General features: G+C 49.0%; 1 protein-coding gene across 2 annotated transcripts in view; it reads right to left on the bottom strand.

The window, feature by feature from the left end:
* Prkcg (protein kinase C gamma) overlaps positions 1-20,360 on the bottom strand; it is a 28,779-nt gene that overhangs the window by 5,107 nt on the left and 3,312 nt on the right. For both annotated transcript variants that reach the window (XM_076568356.1, XM_042262362.2), the window contains 11 exons: positions 16,042-16,153; positions 15,748-15,879; positions 14,374-14,530; positions 13,049-13,183; positions 12,626-12,713; positions 12,302-12,331; positions 7,613-7,765; positions 6,684-6,872; positions 3,347-3,438; positions 3,199-3,261; positions 1,958-2,096 (listed from right to left, as the gene is read on the bottom strand). In XM_076568356.1, coding sequence (XP_076424471.1) covers positions 1,958-2,096; positions 3,199-3,261; positions 3,347-3,438; positions 6,684-6,872; positions 7,613-7,765; positions 12,302-12,331; positions 12,626-12,713; positions 13,049-13,183; positions 14,374-14,530; positions 15,748-15,879; positions 16,042-16,054 — 1,191 coding nt within the window. In that variant the 5' untranslated portion in view covers positions 16,055-16,153. The remainder of the gene's footprint in view (positions 1-1,957; positions 2,097-3,198; positions 3,262-3,346; positions 3,439-6,683; positions 6,873-7,612; positions 7,766-12,301; positions 12,332-12,625; positions 12,714-13,048; positions 13,184-14,373; positions 14,531-15,747; positions 15,880-16,041; positions 16,154-20,360) is intronic.

Below are 20,360 nucleotides of genomic sequence, written 5' to 3'. Positions count from 1 at the left end.
GTATTTTTCCACCTTGCTTAAGTGAGTTCAGGTCACCAGGAAGGTTTTGTGGCCAATGACATTGACTGCTTGGGCCCTAGCACTGATCTACTGTAAAGGTCAAGAGCCAGCACCCCTAACACAATGGCCTCCATGGCTTAGAAAAGTCAGTTCATGCACACTACCCAACTACAGTATGAACCTTCCAAATATTAGCTCCAGCCCCTTTACACCAGGGTACTCGTCTATCCATTGAAAAGATCCAAGGGTCAGTTTTCTACTCCCCTAGGAAGCCCCTCGGGTCTGACCTTGCCCTCTCAGAATGTCGGGAGGGTGATCTACCTACACTACAGAATCACGTGCAAGTTAAAGGCCTGTGTTCAATTCCCAACACTAAAAAACAAACAAACAAACAAAAAACAAGAAAGATGGGAGCTGGAGAGATGGCTCAGTGGTTAAGAACATTGGCATCTCTTCCAGAGGACCCGGGTTCAATTCCCAGCACCCACATAGCAGTGTAGAACTGTCTGTAACTCAAGTTCCAGTGGATCCAGCTCCCTCACAATGCGTGCACACGCGCACACACACACACACACACACACACACACACACACACACACACACACAAGTATGAGATGCATGGGCTTGGGGTTCAGCTTAGTAAAGTGTTGCCTAGCATACATGAAATCATGGGTCTGAACCCCAGTAACACATAAACCCTGGTGTGTTGTCAAATGCTAACTGTTCTTCCAGCACTAAGGAGATAGGCAGAATGGTCATAAGTTCAAGGTCATCCTCAGTTATACAGAGTTCCAGTCTGGGATACTTGATACCCTTTCTTAAAAACACAAAGGGGAAGGGGCGGGGAAGCCAGGTGGTGGTGGCTCACACCTTTAATCCCAACACTCAGGAGGCAGAGGGAGGTGGATCTTTGTGAGTTCAAGGCCAGCCTGGTCTACAGAGTGAGTTCCAGACAGCCAGGGCTACAATGAAAAAGTTTGTCTCAAAAAAAAAAAAAAAAAAAAAAAAGGCAAATAACAAACAGGGGGAGGTGTTATGGGGATGGCTCAGTGGTTAAAACTGCTTGCCACATAAGTGTGAGGCCCAGCGTTTGGATCCCCAGGACCCACATAAAATGCCTGGTGAGTGTATCGGCCCACCTGTAACTCCAGCCTTGGAAGGTGGGTGCAGAGGATCCTCAGTGCAAGCTGGCTAGGGAGACTAGTCAGATCAGTAAACTCTGGCTTTGACTGAGACAATTTGCCTCAATGAATAAAATGGAAGAGTGGAGGAGGAGGAGTCCTAACATAACCCTAGGCCTCCCAATGCATGCACAAATGTGTCCCACACACACATGTACAACACACACACACACACACACACACACACACACACACACACACACACACACACACGAAAAATGGAAAGCTTTCCTTAAAAATCAACAACAAGCTGCCATTCAATTCTCTGCTCAAGGGTTAGCCTCACCCAGCAGCATACAGAAGAGACAAAGCCCCACAGCAGGCATAGTGTTCTCAGGCCTTCCCACTCAAAACACACTAGAAATAGTCTCCACCTTCTTCACTTCGGAATAGTGCATGCTCTACTCACGCTCCTACAAGCTGATCCTACTCCTGTACGCTACTCATTCTCTAGTCCTTCTGGCTTTACCCATTTGAAGTAGGGAGATCTAGCTCACTGTGAGTGGCACCATTCCCTAGGCAGGACAGCCTGAAGTGTAAGAGCTGAGCACTAGACACGTGTTAATTCGTAGCTTCCTGCTGTTAACATGAATGTGACCAGCTCCTTGACTTAGAGTGCTCTGCATATGGGTCTTTCCACTCAGGGCATTGGTGGAGACTACCACAGCTGGGGGCTGGTAAGATGTCCCCAAATCAAGGACAAGCCTTGCCTCCTGTGACTACTAGACAATTGCACCCACTCAGAGATGTCCACAGAGCAGCAGGCTCAGGGTTACCTCAGGGGCTATGTAGTCTGGGGTCCCACAGAAGGTTCGGGTTGTGGACCCCGGGAAGACATTCTCTTTACACATGCCAAAGTCTGTGATCTTGATGTGTCCTTCAGCATCCAGCATCACATTATCCAACTTGAGGTCCCTGGAGGAGGAGAGTACAAGTGAGAATTGAGGAACAGTAGTATGATGGTTAGTGTTCCATGTCAACTTGATACAATCCACTATCTCCCAGGAAGAGAGTCTCAATGAGGGATTGTCTGGATCAAGCTGGCCTGGGGAACTGTTGTAGAGGACTTCCTTGATTACTTCCATTGAGATAGACAGGCCTAGTCCACTGTAGGTGATATCACTCCCTAGGCAGGAAAACTTATGGAATATGAGAGCTGAGCACTAGCTCCATGAATTAATTCTTTGCTCTCTGGTCTTGGGTTTTTTGTTTGTTTTTTGTTTGTTTGTTTGTTTTTTGTTTGTTTTTTTGTTGTTTGTTTGTTTGTTTTGAAACAGGGTTTCTCTGTGTAGCTCTGGCTGTCCTGGTACTCTCTCTGAAGACCAGGCTGGCCTCGAACACAGAGCTCCCCCTTCCTCTGCCTCCCCAGTGCCAAGATAAAATGTATTCACCACCACTGCCCTGAATGTTCTCTAGTCTTACCTGTGTGTGTGTGAATAGCCCTGACTTCTCCTCAATGATGGAAACTGTGAGCCAAACCAAACTTTTCCTCCCTTGGTTGTTTTTGTTAGGTTCAAAAGCGTGTGTGGTGTGTGGGTGTGGGTGTGGGTATGGGTGTGTGTGTGGGGGTGTCCAGGTGTCTGGGGCAGGATGCAAAAGAGGATGTCATGGCCGAGAAGTGGTAGTGCACGCCTTTAATCCCTGCACTCCAGAGGCATAGGCAGGTGGATCTCTATGAGTTCGAGACCAACCTGGTCTACAAAGTGAGTTCTAGGACAGCCAAGACTACACAGAGAAACCCTGTCTTGAAAACCAAAACAAACAAACAAACAAACAAAAAGAGCATGTCATATCTCCTGGAGCTGGAGTTACAGGCAATATACTTCAGTCCTCTCCAAGGGCTGCAAGGACCTTAACTGCTGAACAAGCTTTCCAGCCCCCTTGTGGTGTACTTTAGAACAGCAACGGGACACAAGACCCAAGGCAACCAGCACTCAGCAATCCGGAGCTGTGTGTTGGAATCCCATCCCTCCAAGGAACCCATTTTCCCTCCAGGGAAAGTGCTGGGGCTTCTGACCTGTAGATGATGCCCTGGTTGTGAAGGAAGAAGAGGCCTATAGCGATTTCTGCAGCGTAGAATCTGGAGGAGCACGTGGAAAGTTGGAAGGTCAATGACGAGACCACTCCTCCCACCCCCCACTCCCTTCACCATTGCTGAGACTTACGCTGCGTGGGGCTCCTTAAACTTGCCCAACTGCTGAATGTGGTACATTAAGTCGCCTCCAGTGACATACTCCATCACGAAATACAGGCGGTCCTGAGGAGGAGCAGGTGTGGCTTAGTGTCAGGGACACACCACACCTGGACAGAAAAGCTTTTTGGTTTAGTTTTGGTTTTTCAAGACAGGGTTTCTCTGTGTAGCTCTGGCTATCCTGGAACTCACTTTGTAGACCAGGCTGGCCTGGAACTCAGAGATCTGCCTGCCTCTGACTCTCAAGAGCTGGGATTAAAGGACTGCGCCATAACCGCATTTTTTTTTTTTTAGTGTTTTGGCTGTGTGTATATATGTCACCACATGTGTGTCTTTGTGCCTTTGAGTGTCAGAAAAGGATATTCAGTGCTCTGGAACTGGAGACTCAGATAGTTGTAGCCACCATGTGGATGCTGGGAACTGAACCTGAGCCATCTGCAAGGGCAATAAGTGTCTTTAACTGTTGGGCCATCTCTCTAGCTCCAAGTTTTTTTGTTTTTGTTTTTAAAGACAGGGTCTCAGCTAGTGGTGGTGCTCGCCTTTGATCCCCACACTTGGGAGGCAGAGTCAGGCAAATTTCTAAGTTTGAGGTCAGCCTGGTCTACAGAGCAAGTTCCAAGATGACCAGGGCTACACAGGGAAACCCTGTAATGAAAAACAAACAAGACAAGGAAGGTCTCCTGTAGCCAGAGTTGACATTGAACTCACTGTGTAACTGAGGACAACCTTGAACTCATGATCCTCCTCCCTCTGACTTCTAAGTGCTGGGATCACAGGGGTGGTCTATCACAGCTGTCTAAGAACAGCTCTTTCCTCCTGCCCACTTGGGACAGACATGGATACCTCCTGATGCACTCAGCCAGTAATCCAGAAGAATTGGACAAACACAAAGGAAGGTTCCGAGATTCTGACCCTGATACCTGAGAATCTCCTCAGCCCTCTCTCTGTTACTCTGATTACCCAATGTTCTAAGAGACCCGCAGGACTGGACTAAAACCCAGAAGCACTGAATCTCATACTATACACACACACACACACACACACACACACACACACACACACACACACACATACACACACACACAATTCTGGCTGCCCGGGACCAAAAGTGGTTGGGTTTCACTTGCAACTACTAGTTTTTGTTTATTTAGGGGGCAAATGCAGATCGTGCACGCATGTATGTGTGCGTGTATGAGATCAGAGGACACAGGCCGCCCACCTCAATCACTTTCTGCCTTATTCCCTTGAGACAGAGTCTCTTAGTGAACCCAGAGTTAAGGTGGCAACCAGTGTCAACCCTGTGACACTGTTTCCATCCCCACCCCCACAGTGCTGGTGTTACAGGTGTTCATGAAGCCACACTTGGCTTTTTACGTGTGTGATGGGGATTCAAGTTCAGGTCCTCATGTGCGCACTGCAAGTGTTCCTACCCAGTAACCCATCTCTCTAGACATCCCTACTATTATTTATAGGATCTCCACTCTGTAGGTTAGGTTCAGCTCAGGCTCATGGCAATCCTCCTGCCTCAGCCTCCCAAGTGCCAGGATGACAAATATGTGCCACTTACACTCGGTTGCCTGCAATTAATTTTTTCTTGGCCAGAGACCAGGGAAACTGAAGTCATACTTCCCCAAGCCCCGAGGATTCTAACTTCTTGTTCAATCCCTCAGTCTCAGGAAAACACCCTTTTATAACTCATCCTTCAGTCAGGATCCAAAAGTGGTGAGCTCACCCTGGAAGCCCAACATTCTGGGCATGTCCAATTAGAGACATCCCTAAGGGCTGGGGATACAATCCAGTGGGTAGAATGCTTGCCTGGCATTCACAAAGCCCTGGTTTGATCCCCAGCATGATATAAACAGGCTTATCCTCCAATACATAGCAAGTTCAAAACCAACCTGGACTACATGAGACCCTGTCTCAAGGAAAAAGAAAGAGAAGAAAATATTCCCAGCTAACTCATTCCTGGGATCAAAGCCACAGAACACTGGCTACAGGCATTGGAAATAGAGTTCACAGGAACCACAGACATTCTGACCAATACTCAGATCCCATCCTCTGGCCATGCCCTGCATGACACCCCCATCCCCATACCATTGGATCCCACTTGACTGACCACATTTATTCATTTTTAAAATTTTTTATGGTATGTAATGGCTCACTTTTGTCCTTTTGTCCCAGCACTTGGGAGGCAGAGGCAGGTAGATCTCTGAATTCTAGGCCAGCGTGATCTACAAAGTGAGTTCCAGGATACCAGGGCTACATAGAATAACCTTCTCTCAAAAAAACAAAAACAAAAACAAAACCGGGTGGTGGTGGCAGCGGCACATGCCTTTAATCCCAGCACTTGGGAAGCAGCAGCAGGCAGATCTCTGTGAGTTCAAGGCCAGGCTGGTCTACAAAGTGAGTTCCAAGACAGGCACCAAGGCTACACAGAGAAACCCTGTCTTGAAAAACAAAACAAACAAACAAAAAGTTTAAAAAAATTAAGAAAATTAATTTTTAAAATCATTTTAAATAATGGAGGCAGGTATGTGCTTATGAAATAGGGGATCCCCAGAGACCAGAAGCATCGGATCCCCCTGGAGCGAGAGTTACAAGTGGTTATGACCACTGCACATTTGATGCACCATAGGATCCAAACTCAGATCTTCTTCAAGAGCAGTAAGTGCTCTTCACTACTGAACCATCCTTCCACATTACTCACTTATTTAATTTATTTTTATTTTATTTTATTGAGACAGTGTCTCACTTTGTAGCCCTGGCTGTCCTGGAACTCGCTCTGTAGACCACTTTGGTGTCCAACTCAGAGAGGCCCACCTGCCTCTGCCTCCCAACTCCTGGGATTTAAGCCACACACCACCACCCCAGCCTTATTCACTCATTTTAACAATTTCTTTGTTGTATGTGGCGTATATACAAGTGTGGTTACATGCATGTGAGTGTGGGGGCGTGTGGACCCATGTGTCCCGTGTGGAAGTCATGGTGTCTTCTAGCTCTCTTATTGCCCTGAGACAGGGTCCTTCACTGAACTGGAAAATCACCAGAATTACAAGGCTGGCTAGCCAGAGAGCTCTTGGGACCCTGTTGTCTCTGCCCCTCAATGCTGAGGCTACAGAACACACAGCCACATCTGACTTCTTAAGTGAGGACTGGGATTCAAACTCAGGCCCCCACACTTGTGGAAGCAAACACTCTTACCCCCCGGGCCATCTCTCAGCACTGGCCACATCCTCTCAGAGCACAAGCTTCTTTTTGCCTTTCCCTGAACTCAGCCTTCTAAAGCATCAGCTCGCCCCATCCTTCCTCACCGGTGTCTGAAAGGTGGAATGAAGCTGTGTGAGGAAGTGGGGCCGGCCTCCTGGACCTCGGCCTCCCAGGGCCAGCACGCGCTTCTCCACTAGGGTGCAGTCCACATCGTCATCCTGGACTATGACGTCTTTCTTCAGGATCTTGATGGCATAGAGTTCATCAGAACCTCTGCGTTCAGCCAGCATCACCTACAGACAGATGTCCGAAAGGGCCAGTCCATTTGAGAAACTCCATGCTGCAGGGCCCTGCCCCACTCATCACACAGAAGACAGGATCAGAGCCCCGTCCCCCCTCCCCCAGGGGCCTGGGTGTTCTAAAATTGCATCTACTCCTCTAAAGAAAAGTACTGGCAGATTTAATTTTTGTTACAATTATTTGTTATGGGTATGGTGTGAGTGCCACAGTGAGTGCGTGGAAGTCTGGGACAACTTGGGGGGAGTTGGTTGTATTATTCCAACACATGGGTCCTGAGACTCGAACTCAGGTAGTCTGGCTTGGTGGCCAGAGCCTTGATCTCCTTTGCTATCTTGGTGGCAAATGCCCTTACCTGCTGAGCCATTTTACCAGCCCAGTATTGAGATATTTATAGCAGAAATATCCAGATACCCAAGCTGTTGTTTTTTTAATGTGCATTGGTGTTCTGTATGTCTGTATGAAGGTGTTAGATCCCCTGGAACTGGAGTTATAGACAGCTGTGAGCTATCGTGTGGGTGCTGGGAATTGAACCTGGGTCCAATGGAAGAGCAGCCAGTGCTCTTAACCACTGAGCCATCTCTCCAACCCCCAGATACCCAATCTTAACCCATCTTAATTCATTTAGGGACACAGGAGCCTAGTGAGTCTGCCACCCAAACTTCAGGCATAAGAAATGGAAATCCAACCTCTCCTCAAGCTTCCTCCCCTCCCCCCAGAACCCCAGGAATCTAACCTTCCCAAAACTGCCTTTCCCTAGAACCATGAGGAAGCTGAAGTCAGAGATATGCAGGCGTCCTGGGCTGGCACTGAAGAAGCATCGCTTGGAGTCTGTGGGACTGGGGGATGGAGAAGGGATGGGGGAGGAAGAGGGGCCCATCCGCACTCTCTATGAGAAAGGAGAGAGAGGGAGATTCAGAGACAGTCAGAACCTGGAGATGTCCCCAAGAGTCACAGCACCCCAAAATGAAAAGGACCAAGAGAGACAGAATGGAGAGAAAATGCCATTGTCCTGTGTTTAGTTTAGTAACTTTCTCTGACTAGGCTCGCCTGTAACCCCAGCACTATGGAACCTGAAGTAGGAGGATGGAGAGCATAAGACCAGTCTGGCTACACAAGACCTTGTCTCAGAAAATGAGAGAGAGGGGGAGAGAGAAAGAAGGAAGGGAGGGAGGGAAGGAGGGAGGGGAGAAGGGAGGGGGAAATACAAAGTACAAAAATTAAGAAAGGGAGAGAATAAGGAAAGGAGAGAGGTATTGAAGGAGGGAGGGAGGGAGGGAGGGAGGGAGGGAGGGAGGGAGGGAGGGAGGGAGGGAGGGAGGGAGGGACTCTCCATAGCCTGGTGGACCTATTATTTAACTCACACCTAGTCAAATCCAAAGAATTCACGTCTATAGATTTGTACCTGTTAGCCTCTAAACCAGAACTCCTTAAGGGATCGACAAAAAAAAAGTGGGGCCTCATTCCCAGGTTTTCTGGATATGAGGCTTAAGAACTTAAAACAAGCCAGGTGGCGGTGGTGGCGCACGCTTTAATCCCAGCACTCGGGAGGCAGAGGCAGGCGGATCTCTGTGAGTTCGAGGCCAGCCTGGGCTACAGAGTGAGATCCAGGAAAGGAGCAAAGCTACACAGAGAAACCCTGTCTCAAAAAACCAAAAAAAAAAAGAACTTAAAACACGATCCAAGGGGACACTGCCTGCTATTGGTCTGAGGACCACACTGAGTTTCCAATGATGGAGTGTTCTCATCTTTTCCTACCTCCACCTCTGTTATGGGGAAGCGGGGGAGGAAGGGGGTCCCCAGCCTAAACTGCAACAGCTACCACACACATCCCTCTGCATCCACTGCCATGCTGTCTGATATGTTCTCTGCTCTGTGGGCAGAAGGACCAATTTAAAAATAAATAAATCAGGTCATGTCTTCCTTTGCCTTCAAAGCCTCTCACTGCTTCTGTGTATTAAGATTTTATTCCCTGCAGCTTCAAAATCGGGCTCTGATCAGTCCGGAGTGTCCTTCTTCTCTCTGCCCAACCCCCCCCACACACACACACACCATGATACAGACCCTGGCCTCGTTCACCTAGTCCTCTGTCTCCCCTCAAGGTCTGGGCAAGTGACACCGAGTCTTCTTGCAGGCTGTCCTGTCCCATCTCCTCAAATTGTTTCTCCTTTAGACCAGAATCAAGCGCCTCCTTCACAGGTGTCTCCTGATGGTTTTATCAGGGTCAGATGCCTCTCTTGAGGCCTCTGTGCTACCATGGACAGCTCCTGAGTGGCCCTGCGTAATTAGCATCTCTCCATCAGTGTGGCTGCTGGCTTACTCCCTGGGAGATCCTGCAGCAGCCTGTTTGTTCTCTAAGATACAGTGACTGGAGCCGAGCTGGGGTTCAAGGGAAAATGATTATGTAGCTATGTATGAGATGGATAGACAAATGGATGGATGGATGGATGGATGATGGATGGGTAGGTAGGTAGGAGGCAGGCAGGCAGACAAATGGATGGATGGATGGATGGATGGATGGATGGATGGATGGATGGATGAACACAGAAAGACAGGAAGAGATAGAAAGAGTTTTTGTTTCTTTGTATGAAGATCTCATGTAGTCCAGACCAGCCTCAAACTGGCCATGTGCCTTGAGCTCCTCATCTGTCTGCCTCTACTTCCCAAGCGCTAGGATACAGACACAAGTCATCCAACCTGGCTGCAAGAAGTATTTACTAAAGTATGTGTTCTTGTGAAGAACAGCAATCTGACCTTCTGGATTTGGGACTCAGTCACCAAAGGGGTTCTCTTCATAACCTTATCACAATGTAAGTGTAATAGGTATGATTTCCAACAAAGTTAGCAAGAGTTGGTGATTAACATCTACAAACCACTTAGAGCAGTACCTAGCATGTACCTTTTTACCTAGTACTGGGCCTGGACAAGCTAGGCAAGCAAGCATGCTAACACTGAGCTATGTCTCCAGCCCTCTCAGGGACTTTTTTGTTTTGTTTTGTTTTGTTTTGTTTATTTTTTTGAGACAGGGTTTCTCTGTGTAGCCCTGACTGTCCTGGAACAACTCACTTTACAGACTAGGCTGACCTTGAACTCAGAGATCCACCTGCCTCAGGCTCTGGAATGCTGGGATGCATGTGCCATCACTGCCTGGCTTCAGGGACTTTTGTATGGTGCTGATGAGTGAATTCAGGTCCTTAGGCATACTAGGCAAGCAGCTGAATTACAGCCCTAGTCATTCATTAATTTATTAATTTAATATTTACTCATTCATTGTGAGAGGGGGCTTCACACTGTAGCTCATCCTGGCACAAAACTTGTTTTGTACCCTAGGAACTCATTATGTAGCCAACACTAGCCTTGAACTTATAGCAATCCTTCTGCCTCAGCTTCATGAGTGCTGGGATTATAGGTCTAGACTGCCATGCTCAGGTTATCAAGGATTCTTGTGTCTTCTATTACTATTCTGCCCCACCAGGACCCAGCTCAGGGTCTGTCACATAGTGGGTCTGCATTGGTAACACTAATGTATGCTTACTGGTTGAGGAGACAGCTGTGGACAACACCACACACAGTCATAGCCAATCATTGGTACTCTTAGACTAAGCAGCTAGTCCACATTGGGTATGGTGACACATGCCTATGTCACATGCCCAGCATTAGGGAGAGGGAGGCAGGAAGCTCAGAAGTTTAAGGTCAGCCTCAGCTACATAGTGAGGTTTTTTGTTTGTTTGTTTGTTTGTTTGTTTGTTTGTTTGTTTGAGACAGGGTTTCTCTGTGTAGCTTTGGTGCCTTTCCTGGAACTCACTCTGTAGCCCAGGCTAGCCTCGAACTCACAGAGATCCACCTGTCTCCGTCTCCAGAATGATGGGATTAAAGGCATGTGCCACCATGCCCAGCTTAATATCCAAATTATCTCAGGATACAACACAGCTCTGCCCAGAACCCTCCCTTCTTGCTTGGGTTAAGAACAGCCGTCCTCTTGAGGGATGACAAGGCATCCTCTCTGATGCCGTCTCCTTTCCTTCCTCCACACCCTTTGACCTATCTTCACTGTCCTTGTTGATCCCAACCCTCCTATCTGGCTCCTCCCTCGGGGTCTCACACATGCCCCTTCCTCTGCTTCAAGACCCTTCTCTGGGGATCCTCACTCATTGTCTTGTTTAATGTAGATCTTTGCCCAACGGTTCCCTTTTCAGAGAAGCCTTCTTACTGCGAGCTCACATTATTATCAGCAGAATTCCCAATGCTTCTCAAAGAAGATTGCAGCATTACCAACAGAATTCCCAGTGCTACTCAGTGCTCATTGTTTTCCTTATCACTTATAACTTCCTAACATATTGTCATGCATTTTAAAAAAAATAATAAGAGGGCTGAATCTGGGGTTTTGTGGATTCTAGGCAGGGGCTCTACCTCTGAACAACACCTCCAGCCCTCACTGGGGGATTCTAGGCAGGGACCCTACCACTGAGCCACACCCCAGCCCCTCACTGGGGGATTCTAGGCAGGAGCTCTACCACTGAGCCGCACCCCCAGCTCCTCACTGGGGGATTCTAGAAAAGAACTCAACTGCTAAGCTATAATTTCAGCGTGCCTCTCCCCTTTACTTTCTATTTTGAGACAGGGCCTCACTAAGTTGCCCCGGCTGTCTTTGAACTCACTCCATTGCTCGGGCTGGTCTTGAAATCGTTCTGTAGATGGCAAGCCATGAACTTGTGATCTTCTGCCTCAGCCTTCAGAGTAGCTGGGATGGCTGGCCTGCACTACCAGACCAGATGTCATGTCTTACATCATGGGTGAGTTGTATGAAGGAGGGACTCTTTTGTCTTCTCGGCTGCATAGAGATCTAGACCCTTGCCTTGCATACAGAGATGTGCCTTTTTTTTTTTTTAAACAGCAAAGGAGGGGAATAGTTTTACTGCCTCCCTCCCTGTGTTCTTCTCTCCTTCCTCCCGTCTGCACTCTCTAGGAAGTTGTCCTGACTCTCAGGCTGTGCTGGCTCCCTGGTGCCTGAAGCTATTTCCACCATCAAACACATTCCTATTCTGATGTCTCAGGCTGCCTCCTTCATTAGAGAGGAGCCCTAGGGAATGGCCTGATTCTATGCTGGCACCATGCTTCAGGAAATAGTGTTCAATGAGCAAGTGACTGAATGGAGAGAACAGTGTCCTGACCACAGAGAGACAGCAAAGCTCAAAAGCCAATTCAAGGAGAAGCCTTCACTGTCCACTCCAATGCCTCCTCCAGACCTTTGAGGCTCCCTGAGCTACCAGTAATTGAGCTCACATACCTATGATGGTGGCCCTGCCTCACGTAGCCACTGATATTGTTCAATAAACACAAAGCAGGTGCTCAATTTCTGTGTGCAGAATTGAAGACAGGAAATCAGAGGATTAGAACCAAAGATGTCTGTCTGAGTGAGACTCACCTCATACAGTTCCAATGGGTAATTACAGGCCTGGAGGAGAGGAAAAGCCACAGTCAGGACCCCTTGAGAGGTAGGTAATTGCCCTAGAGCAAAGGCCCACAAGGGCCCCTAAGGCCCCAAAGCCATGGGGATGGGGAACTACAATTCCCATGAGACCCTGTGGCCTAGACCCCTAAGAATATTTGAGGAAGGGGCCCTGGAGTCTTCTGGGAATTGTAGTCCCAGTGCCAGTGGTAGCCCAGGGATAGAGGGCAAAGCCAGCTTTGAAGTTGGGGAGGCTGGGCTGGGCTCCCCTGGGGGAAGCCAATCAGTCGGTCAGGGTACCTCAAACTTCTGGAGGAGGCTGCAGTTGTCAGCATCGGCCACCGGTACATTGTAATACTCGCCCTCCTCCTGGTTCAGTAACTTGTACCTGACATACAGACGGAGACCAGGGCCGGGCAGGGATAGGGGGAAGCAGGGCACCCATGGGAGAGGCAAAGACATCCAAAGGGAGGTAAGTGACACAGAAAGACGTACACGGAGATGGAGAGAGAGAAAGAGTGAGATACGGAGAGAGGGGAGAGGCAGGGGAGGAGAGAAGAGGAAGAGAAGGAGGAAGAAGAAGAGGAAGAGGAGAAAGGGGAGGAGCTATGCGGGAAAGTAAAGGCGGGAGGGTGGGGGGAAGATGGTGGCCTAAAAGAGAGACCACATATGGAGCAAGAAGGTGACACCCAGGTCCACCGGCAGCCCAGCCCTGCTCCTCACCATCCGTCCACCGGGGCCTTGAGTAGCTCTGAGACGCCGAAGGACATTGCACCCATGAAATCATTTCGGGAGGTCCTGTCCCAGTCCCACACCTCCACACTCAGCCGGCGCTCCACGTCCCCTGGCTTCAGGTTGCTGTGAGAAGAGTGGGGGCAGAGTGAGGAGCCGAAGTCATGGCTCCCGGCTTCGTTGCCCCACCTCTGACCCTCAGAGAGTCCCCCCACCGTGGCAAACGGGGCGGTCACAGGTGATAAACAGCTACCACAAGCTCTCTCCATTTCTCCCAAATTCTTGATCCCTTCCACTCAGTTCCCTGGTCCTTTCTTCTCTTTGCTCTGAGTTTCTGAGCTCCTCCTCTGAGTCTCTGTCCTCACGTCCCGGCTTCCCTTTCTGTCCTTGTCACTTTCACAGCACCCTCCCCTCCTCTCCTCCTCTCTTTCCTTCCTCCCCTCCTCTATCCCTTCTTCCTCTCTCCCTCACCCACTCCCTCCCTCCTTTCCTTTCTTTCTTTCCTTTGTTTGAAACAAAGTCTCTCCATGCAGTCCCGGCTAACTTTGAACTTGCTCAACCCCCAAGTTGCTGCCATTACAGGCATGCACCACGACTATACCCGAACCTAACCGCTTCAGTCTGTCTGTCTGTCCCTCTGCCCTTCTCTTCCTGCGCCGCCCCACTTCTTTTCCTTTTTCTTCCTCTGGACTCTTCTCTAGACCTCCATTCCACCCCCCACCCCACCCCACCCCCACCCCACCCCCGTTCTCACTTATTCTGACCGTCTATCTGAGCACCCGTGTGTGTCCATCAGCCTCTCTGGTTTCCTGGTTGCTTCCTTAACAATTTAAAGATTTTGTATGCGTATGAGTATTTTGCCTGCACGTGCCTAAGCACGACGTGTGTGCCTGATGCCTGTACAGGCCAGAAGAGGACATCAGGTCCCTTGGAACTGGAATTCCAGGAGGCTGTGCCTTGCAGGTGCTGAGATCCCAGGTCCTCAGTACTCATGCTTCACGACTGAGCCCTCCTCTCTCTAGCCCCTCGGTCTGCTTCCTGAGAGTCCTGTCTTCCTCACTCTGTCTCTCCTTTGATCTCCTCACTCTGACATGTAGGGCACTGAGGAGGAGTAAACACCCAGAGCCCTGTCTCTCACTCCTGAATGCCTGTCTCTCTTTCCCGATCATTCCATTTCTGTCTCCCACCTTCTCCTGTCTCTTATTAGAGGTTTCCTCCATCCTAACATCTACTCCACACACAAGCACTCCCAGGTTGTATGGGCTACTAGGACCCTCAGATCCTGCCCTGTCAGTCATCACAGCCCCAGAGCTCACAACACGAAGGTCTCGTTCCACACGGGATTCAGTGTGGCTTTCACAGTCCTCGTCTTCTGTTTTGTCAGGTTCCGAGGGTCTGGGATGAGCTTCAGTTTCACATAGGGATCAGACAGACCATTGGGGTCCATAGGAATGAGGTTTCGGGCCTCGCCAACTGAAGGTAGAAAGCAAGGAAGGATGACTTGAGTTAGAGATCCAGGAAATAGCTCCCAGCCCTCCCACAGCCAGTAATCAGGAATTCAGGATCACAGCCAGCAAGATGGCTCAAATGGTAAAGAAATGGTAAAGGTGCCTGCCACTAATCTTGATGATTGGCGCAGCAGGAAAAAATGACTTCTTCTGGTTGCCTTCTGACCTTCATACACTCACTGTAACACACACACACACACACACACACACACACACACACACACACACACACACCCAACAGATTAAGAAATGTTGAAAAGTAATAGAGGCTGGAGAGATGGCTCAGTCATTAAAGGGTACTTGTTTTGCAAAATGCCTGAGTTTGATTCCCAGCACCTACATGGTGGTTCACAATCACCATGTAGTTCCAGGGTATCTGACATCCTCTTTTGGCCTCTATGGGCACAAGGTACACACATGGTGTTCATACGTATATCAGGCAAAACAGTCACATACAGAAAATAAATATATCTAAAAATATTTTTTTTAATTCATTCAAGGTCAGTCTCCTTTCTCTGTGACTTATTTTTCTACCACCTATATGCAGGACATAAGGCCTGTTGCCTGGAGCATGTGCCCAGAAATCAGTGTATTTCTTCCACTAGGACTCAGGAGTCTGGAGTAGGGACTCTGCTGGGTAAGTCAGATTTTGCCTCTCATCCCATCTTCTCAATGGCCACTAGTTAGAAATCTGAGATGGGGGTGGGGGGGTATAGCTCAAGGATAGAGTGTTTGATAAGCATAATGAATTCCTCAGTTCAATACACAGTGCTAGCACAAACACACACACACACACACACACACACACACACACACACACACACACACAAATCATAACCTGGCATGGTGTTTGTTGCATGTCTGTAAACCCAACATTTGGGAAGTAGAGTCCTGCAGGCCACAGATTATAGACCAGCCTCTGCTACGTATCTAGTTTGAGGGCAGCCTAGGCTACATGAGATCACAGCTGGAAGACTAAGGCTGAAGGCAGGTGTTCTGCTAGTGGTGGATAGAAGGAGCCCATTGGGGATGGGGTCAGGGATGTGGACGGTGGTTTGGGCGGGGGAGGGGGGGGAGGGGGGAGGGCGTGGCATCCTGGTTCCCAGCATAGAACACCCTGGGTGAGTTCAGCTAGCCTCAGCTCCGGGTTGGGGCGTGGCGAGTGAAGAGGCGTGGCCTCACCAGTGATATGGATCTCATCTGACGTGGGAGCTCGGATTTCCAGTTGCAGACGTCCACGGCGCTCTGTGTGGTCCACGCCGCACAGGGAGGGAACGCTGCGCACACAGCGTCGGTGCACGTTCATCTCGCAACCTGGAGCGACAACACTGGAGATAGCATTTCAAGCCCAGGCGCTCACCAACCCCACCTTAAATCCCCTCTGCACCCTAGACATTGCGCTGTGGTTGAAGAAGGAGCGCCCTCTAGTGCCCGATCTGGGCTGGGGCAGCAGACAATCCTGCCTGGCACACTCACAGGAACATTTCATGCCCTGGTGCACCAGCCCGTAGAGGAGAGAGCCACAGTGGTCGCAGAAGGTGGGGCTGCTGTAGCTGTGCAGACGGAACTTGTGCTTGTTGCGAGGGTCCTGGGGGGCAGAGAAGAGTCATTTAGGGAAATAGGGTTGGGGGAGGGTCCTAAAACCTTAAGAGAGGTGATTTTAAAAAATGACTTAGTATTTTTGCATATGCATGCCTGCATGTGAAAGCAAGTGAAGGTAGAGGCCAGAAGAGGGCGTCAGATCCCCTGGAGCTGAAGTTACAGGAAGTGTGAACTTTCCCCGACATGGGTGTTGGGAACGGAACTCAAATCCTCTGGCAAAGCAGCAAGTGTTCTAAACTGCTTTCTCGCCATCTCTCCAGCCTTGGAATTTCTTGTTTTTATTTTTAGGCTATGAGACAGGGTTTCATTTAGTTCAGGCGGGCCTTACACAATATATAGTAGGGGATGACCTTGAGCTCCTGATCCTCCAGCCTCCAGCTGAGATTGTAGGCCTGGGCCACCATGTTTGGCATAGAACTACTAACAGAGAAGTGTCCCCAGCCAGAGAGAAACCCTTTTACGTTTTCTTCCTTTGGCCTTGCTCTCTGTCATCTTTCTGCTCTATCTCACTCCCTTCAGTCAACACAAATTCACTGAGATCCTGCTGGGTGCCACGCCCAGGACTGAATAAATACAATTAGAAATCTGTCACATAGAGAGACTGGAGATATAAAATTTTATAGAGACAGGCTCTATAAAATGCCTGTCTGGCATTCGTGGAATCCTCTGGTCCCCAACACCCCATAAACTGGGTGTGGTGGTGCATGCCAGAGTCAGGAATTGAAGAACAGCATCCCTTGGCTGCAGGGCAACTTCAAGACCCTCTCTCAAAAAACAGAACACCCTTGTCAAAAAATGAAACAAAAAACAAGAACCCGCTGGGCGGTGGTGGCGCATGCCTTTAATCCCAGCACTCGGGAGGCAGAGGCAGGCGGATCTCGGTGAGTTCGAGGCCAGCCTGGTCTACAGAGCGAGATCCAGGACAGGCACCAAAACTATGCAGAGAAACCCTGTCTGGAAATATACAAAAACAAACAAACAAACAAACAAACAAACAAACAAACACCCTGGTCAGCTGACATTTGGCTTTCCAGTGGAAGGAGGTGGAACAGTAAACACAGTAAATAATAAATAAAAAAGATGACAAATGGCCATAGCTGTTTCGGAGGGAAATGAAGCAGGGGTGGAGACCATCAGGGGCCTGACAGTGCATGCCTGTCATCCCAGCTATTCTCGAAGCTGAGACAGGTGGATCGGAAATCCAAAGCTACCCTGAGCTACACAGAATTCAAAGCCAGCTTGGGTAACTTAGTGATACCCTGTCTAAAAATTTTAAAGGGGCTAAGAGTGTTGCCTGGTGATAGAGCAGTTGTCTGGTATACATGAGGCTTTGGGTGTGGTCCCGGTATTTCAAAAAGAAGGGATGGTTGGAAGGAAAGAGGAGGGGGGGAGAGGTGGAGGAGGAGGACGGGAACAAGGAGAGTGGAGAGGAGGAGGGAGAAGACAAGAAGAGAGGGGAGGAAAAAGGAGGAGAATGAGGTGGAGGAGAGAGGGGTGGAGGAGGGAGGGGTGGAGGAGGGAGGGGTGGAGGAGGGAGGGGTGGAGGAGGGAGGGGTGGAGGAGGGAGGGGTGGAGGAGGGAGGGGTGGAGGGTGAGAAGAGAAGGAGAAGAGAGGAAGAGGAGGAGAGAACAGAGGAGCAGGAAGGAGGAAAGGAAAGGAAAGTGAGAGGAGAGAGAAGAGTGGGAGGAAGAAGACATGGAGGAAGACAAGGAAGAGGAAAACCCGAAGTTGGAGGCTCCAAAAGGGATGTTTGGGGAGGTCTTGTTCACAAAGGGACATTTGGTGGGAGCACGCAGATGAGAGCTCCCAGGAGCCTTCCCATGTCCATACCTCCCCCAGCTTGCCGAGGGAGGACCTGTGAACCACCCTAGCCCCAGGTCCTCCACTCACTGCCTCCGCTGGCCCCCACGTGAGCCGGAGAACCGGCTACCGCAGGCACCAGAGGGCCGGACTAGATTAACGGGAGGCTCACAGCAGAACTCAGTATGTGGGACAAGTCCATTGCTGCTCATCCGACCGCAGTTATCGCGGGGCTGTGGTTATCAGGAGGGGTTTTATTGCTGGCCCTGAAGAACCCCGAGTTCAAATAACGGCCAGGTCACTTCCCAGATGTGTGATTTTTTTTTTTTTAGCAGATTCATTTCCCAGTTTTGAGCCCCAGCAACCTCCTCTGTCAAATAGAAATAAATATTCTCTCTATGTCTTAAAGCGACATTAAATGCCCAGGGTCTGATTATGCAGGAATTTAGGACACCAGCCAGTACCTTCCCCACCCACACAACACCCTACAGGGTAATGCCTGATTCTTGAAAAATTACTTCGATTTTTCTCTCCTTCCTTCCTCCCTTCCTCCTCCCTTCCTTCCTTCCCTTCTCCCTTTCCTTCCGCCCTCCCTTCCTTTCTCTATCCCTCTCCCCCATTTTTCTTTTCTTTCTTTTTACAGGCTGGCTTGGAACTTATTGTGTAGGTCAGGATGGTCTGGAAGTCCGGATCCTCCCGCCTCTACCACTGAGATTCCAGGTATCTCATGGTCACCATGCTGTACGCCATGATAAACATCACCATGGTCAGTTTACTCAGTGCTAGGGATAGAACCCAGGGCTTCTAGGCAGGTGCTCTGCCATCCGAGCTACAGCCGCAGCCTCGGATTTAACTTTCTCTGAGCAATCATTGAAAGAATTAGCCTGAAGGGAGGAAAATTAAGATAATCTCTGGCTTTCATTTGTTTTAGTGAGATTTCTATCTTCACATTTTTAAATTTAAATTTATGATTGTGTGTGAATGAGTGTCTTGCCTGTATGTATGTATGTGCGCCATGTATGTGCCTGGTGTCCACAGAGATCAGAAGAGGGCATTTGATTACCTGGAACTGGATGGTTGTGAGCCACTACGTGGGTGCTTGGAACTGAGCCTGTGTTCTTCCCAAGAGCAACAAGCACTCTGAACCACGGAGTCACCTCACCAGTCCCTAGTTTTCTGTTTTGAACTCATTCAAGCGTGTGTGTGTGTGTGTGTGTGTGTGTGTGTGTGTGTGTGTGTGTGTGTATGTGTGTATGTGTGTGTATGTGTGTGTGTGTGTAGGCACACATGTGGAAGTCAGGGACTACCTGCAGTCATCCATTCTCTTCCTCCACCGTATGAGTCCCAGGGATGAAATTCAGGCTGCTAGCCTTGGCAGCAAATGCCTTTTCCAGCTGAGCCATCTCGATGATCCAGTCTTTTACTTACTATGTTTCAGATACTATCCCAAGTGTTTGACTCAACTGAGGCTGGGAAATGACCCCATAAGTAGGCACAATTCTCACTTTCTAGCCTAGGAACTTAAGATGTGTCATAAGTAATTAAGCCATCTGTTTTGACACACACCCGTCATCTCAGCATTTGGGAGGCTGAGTCCTCAGTAGAATGGGGGAGTTTGGAGGCACCCTGGACTACATAGAGAGACCCTATCTAAAAACAAACAAAACAACAATAACAACAAAAAACAACAGAGGAAAACACTGGGCATGGTGGGGGCATACTTTTAATCCCAGCACTCAGGCAGCAGTGGCAGATGGATCTCTATGTGGCCATTCTGGTCTACAGAGCAAGTTCCTGGCCATCTAGGGCTATATAGTAAGATGTTGTTTCAAACAATGCAATAAAAACAAGACCTCTGAAAGAAACCAAAAAGACTTTTGATCTCTCCCAAAGGAACAGAAAAGACTTTAAAATGTATTTAAAATTTTTAAGAAAGAAAGAGGAGCTGCAAGAGATAATTCCTCATTCGAAGAGGGACTGACATTCAGATCATGTGTTCTAGTTCACGAGTCTCTGCTCAGATGGGAACAGAAGAAGAAGCAACTAATCTAATCTTATGAGCAATTATACGGATTCAAGCCTACACTGGGTGTAAAACAGTTGATGAGTATGTATGTAATCAGGACCTCATAAAACACAGCTAGCGTTGGAGGCAAGCAGGTGCACAGGCAGGCAACAACAGACCCTGGGGCTGGTACACAGTGGTGCTCAATACATGTTCTATGTAGCCACATCCTCTAAGCAAACTCCTGTTTTCTTCAGCTGACAAGGAGGCAGGTGCCTCGTGAGCCTCTGTGGATCTGTCCTCCTGCTTTTTCTTTGAGACAGCATCTCCCTATTTAGCCCACTCTGGCCTCGAACTCGTGACCCTCCTTCATCAGCCTCCCAATTG

Source organism: Peromyscus maniculatus, chromosome 1 (assembly GCF_049852395.1).
Source record: "Peromyscus maniculatus bairdii isolate BWxNUB_F1_BW_parent chromosome 1, HU_Pman_BW_mat_3.1, whole genome shotgun sequence".
Classification (NCBI taxonomy): domain Eukaryota; kingdom Metazoa; phylum Chordata; class Mammalia; order Rodentia; family Cricetidae; genus Peromyscus; species Peromyscus maniculatus.
Note: the sequence above shows the minus strand (reverse complement) of the source record. Positions and strands in the feature narration are given on the sequence as shown.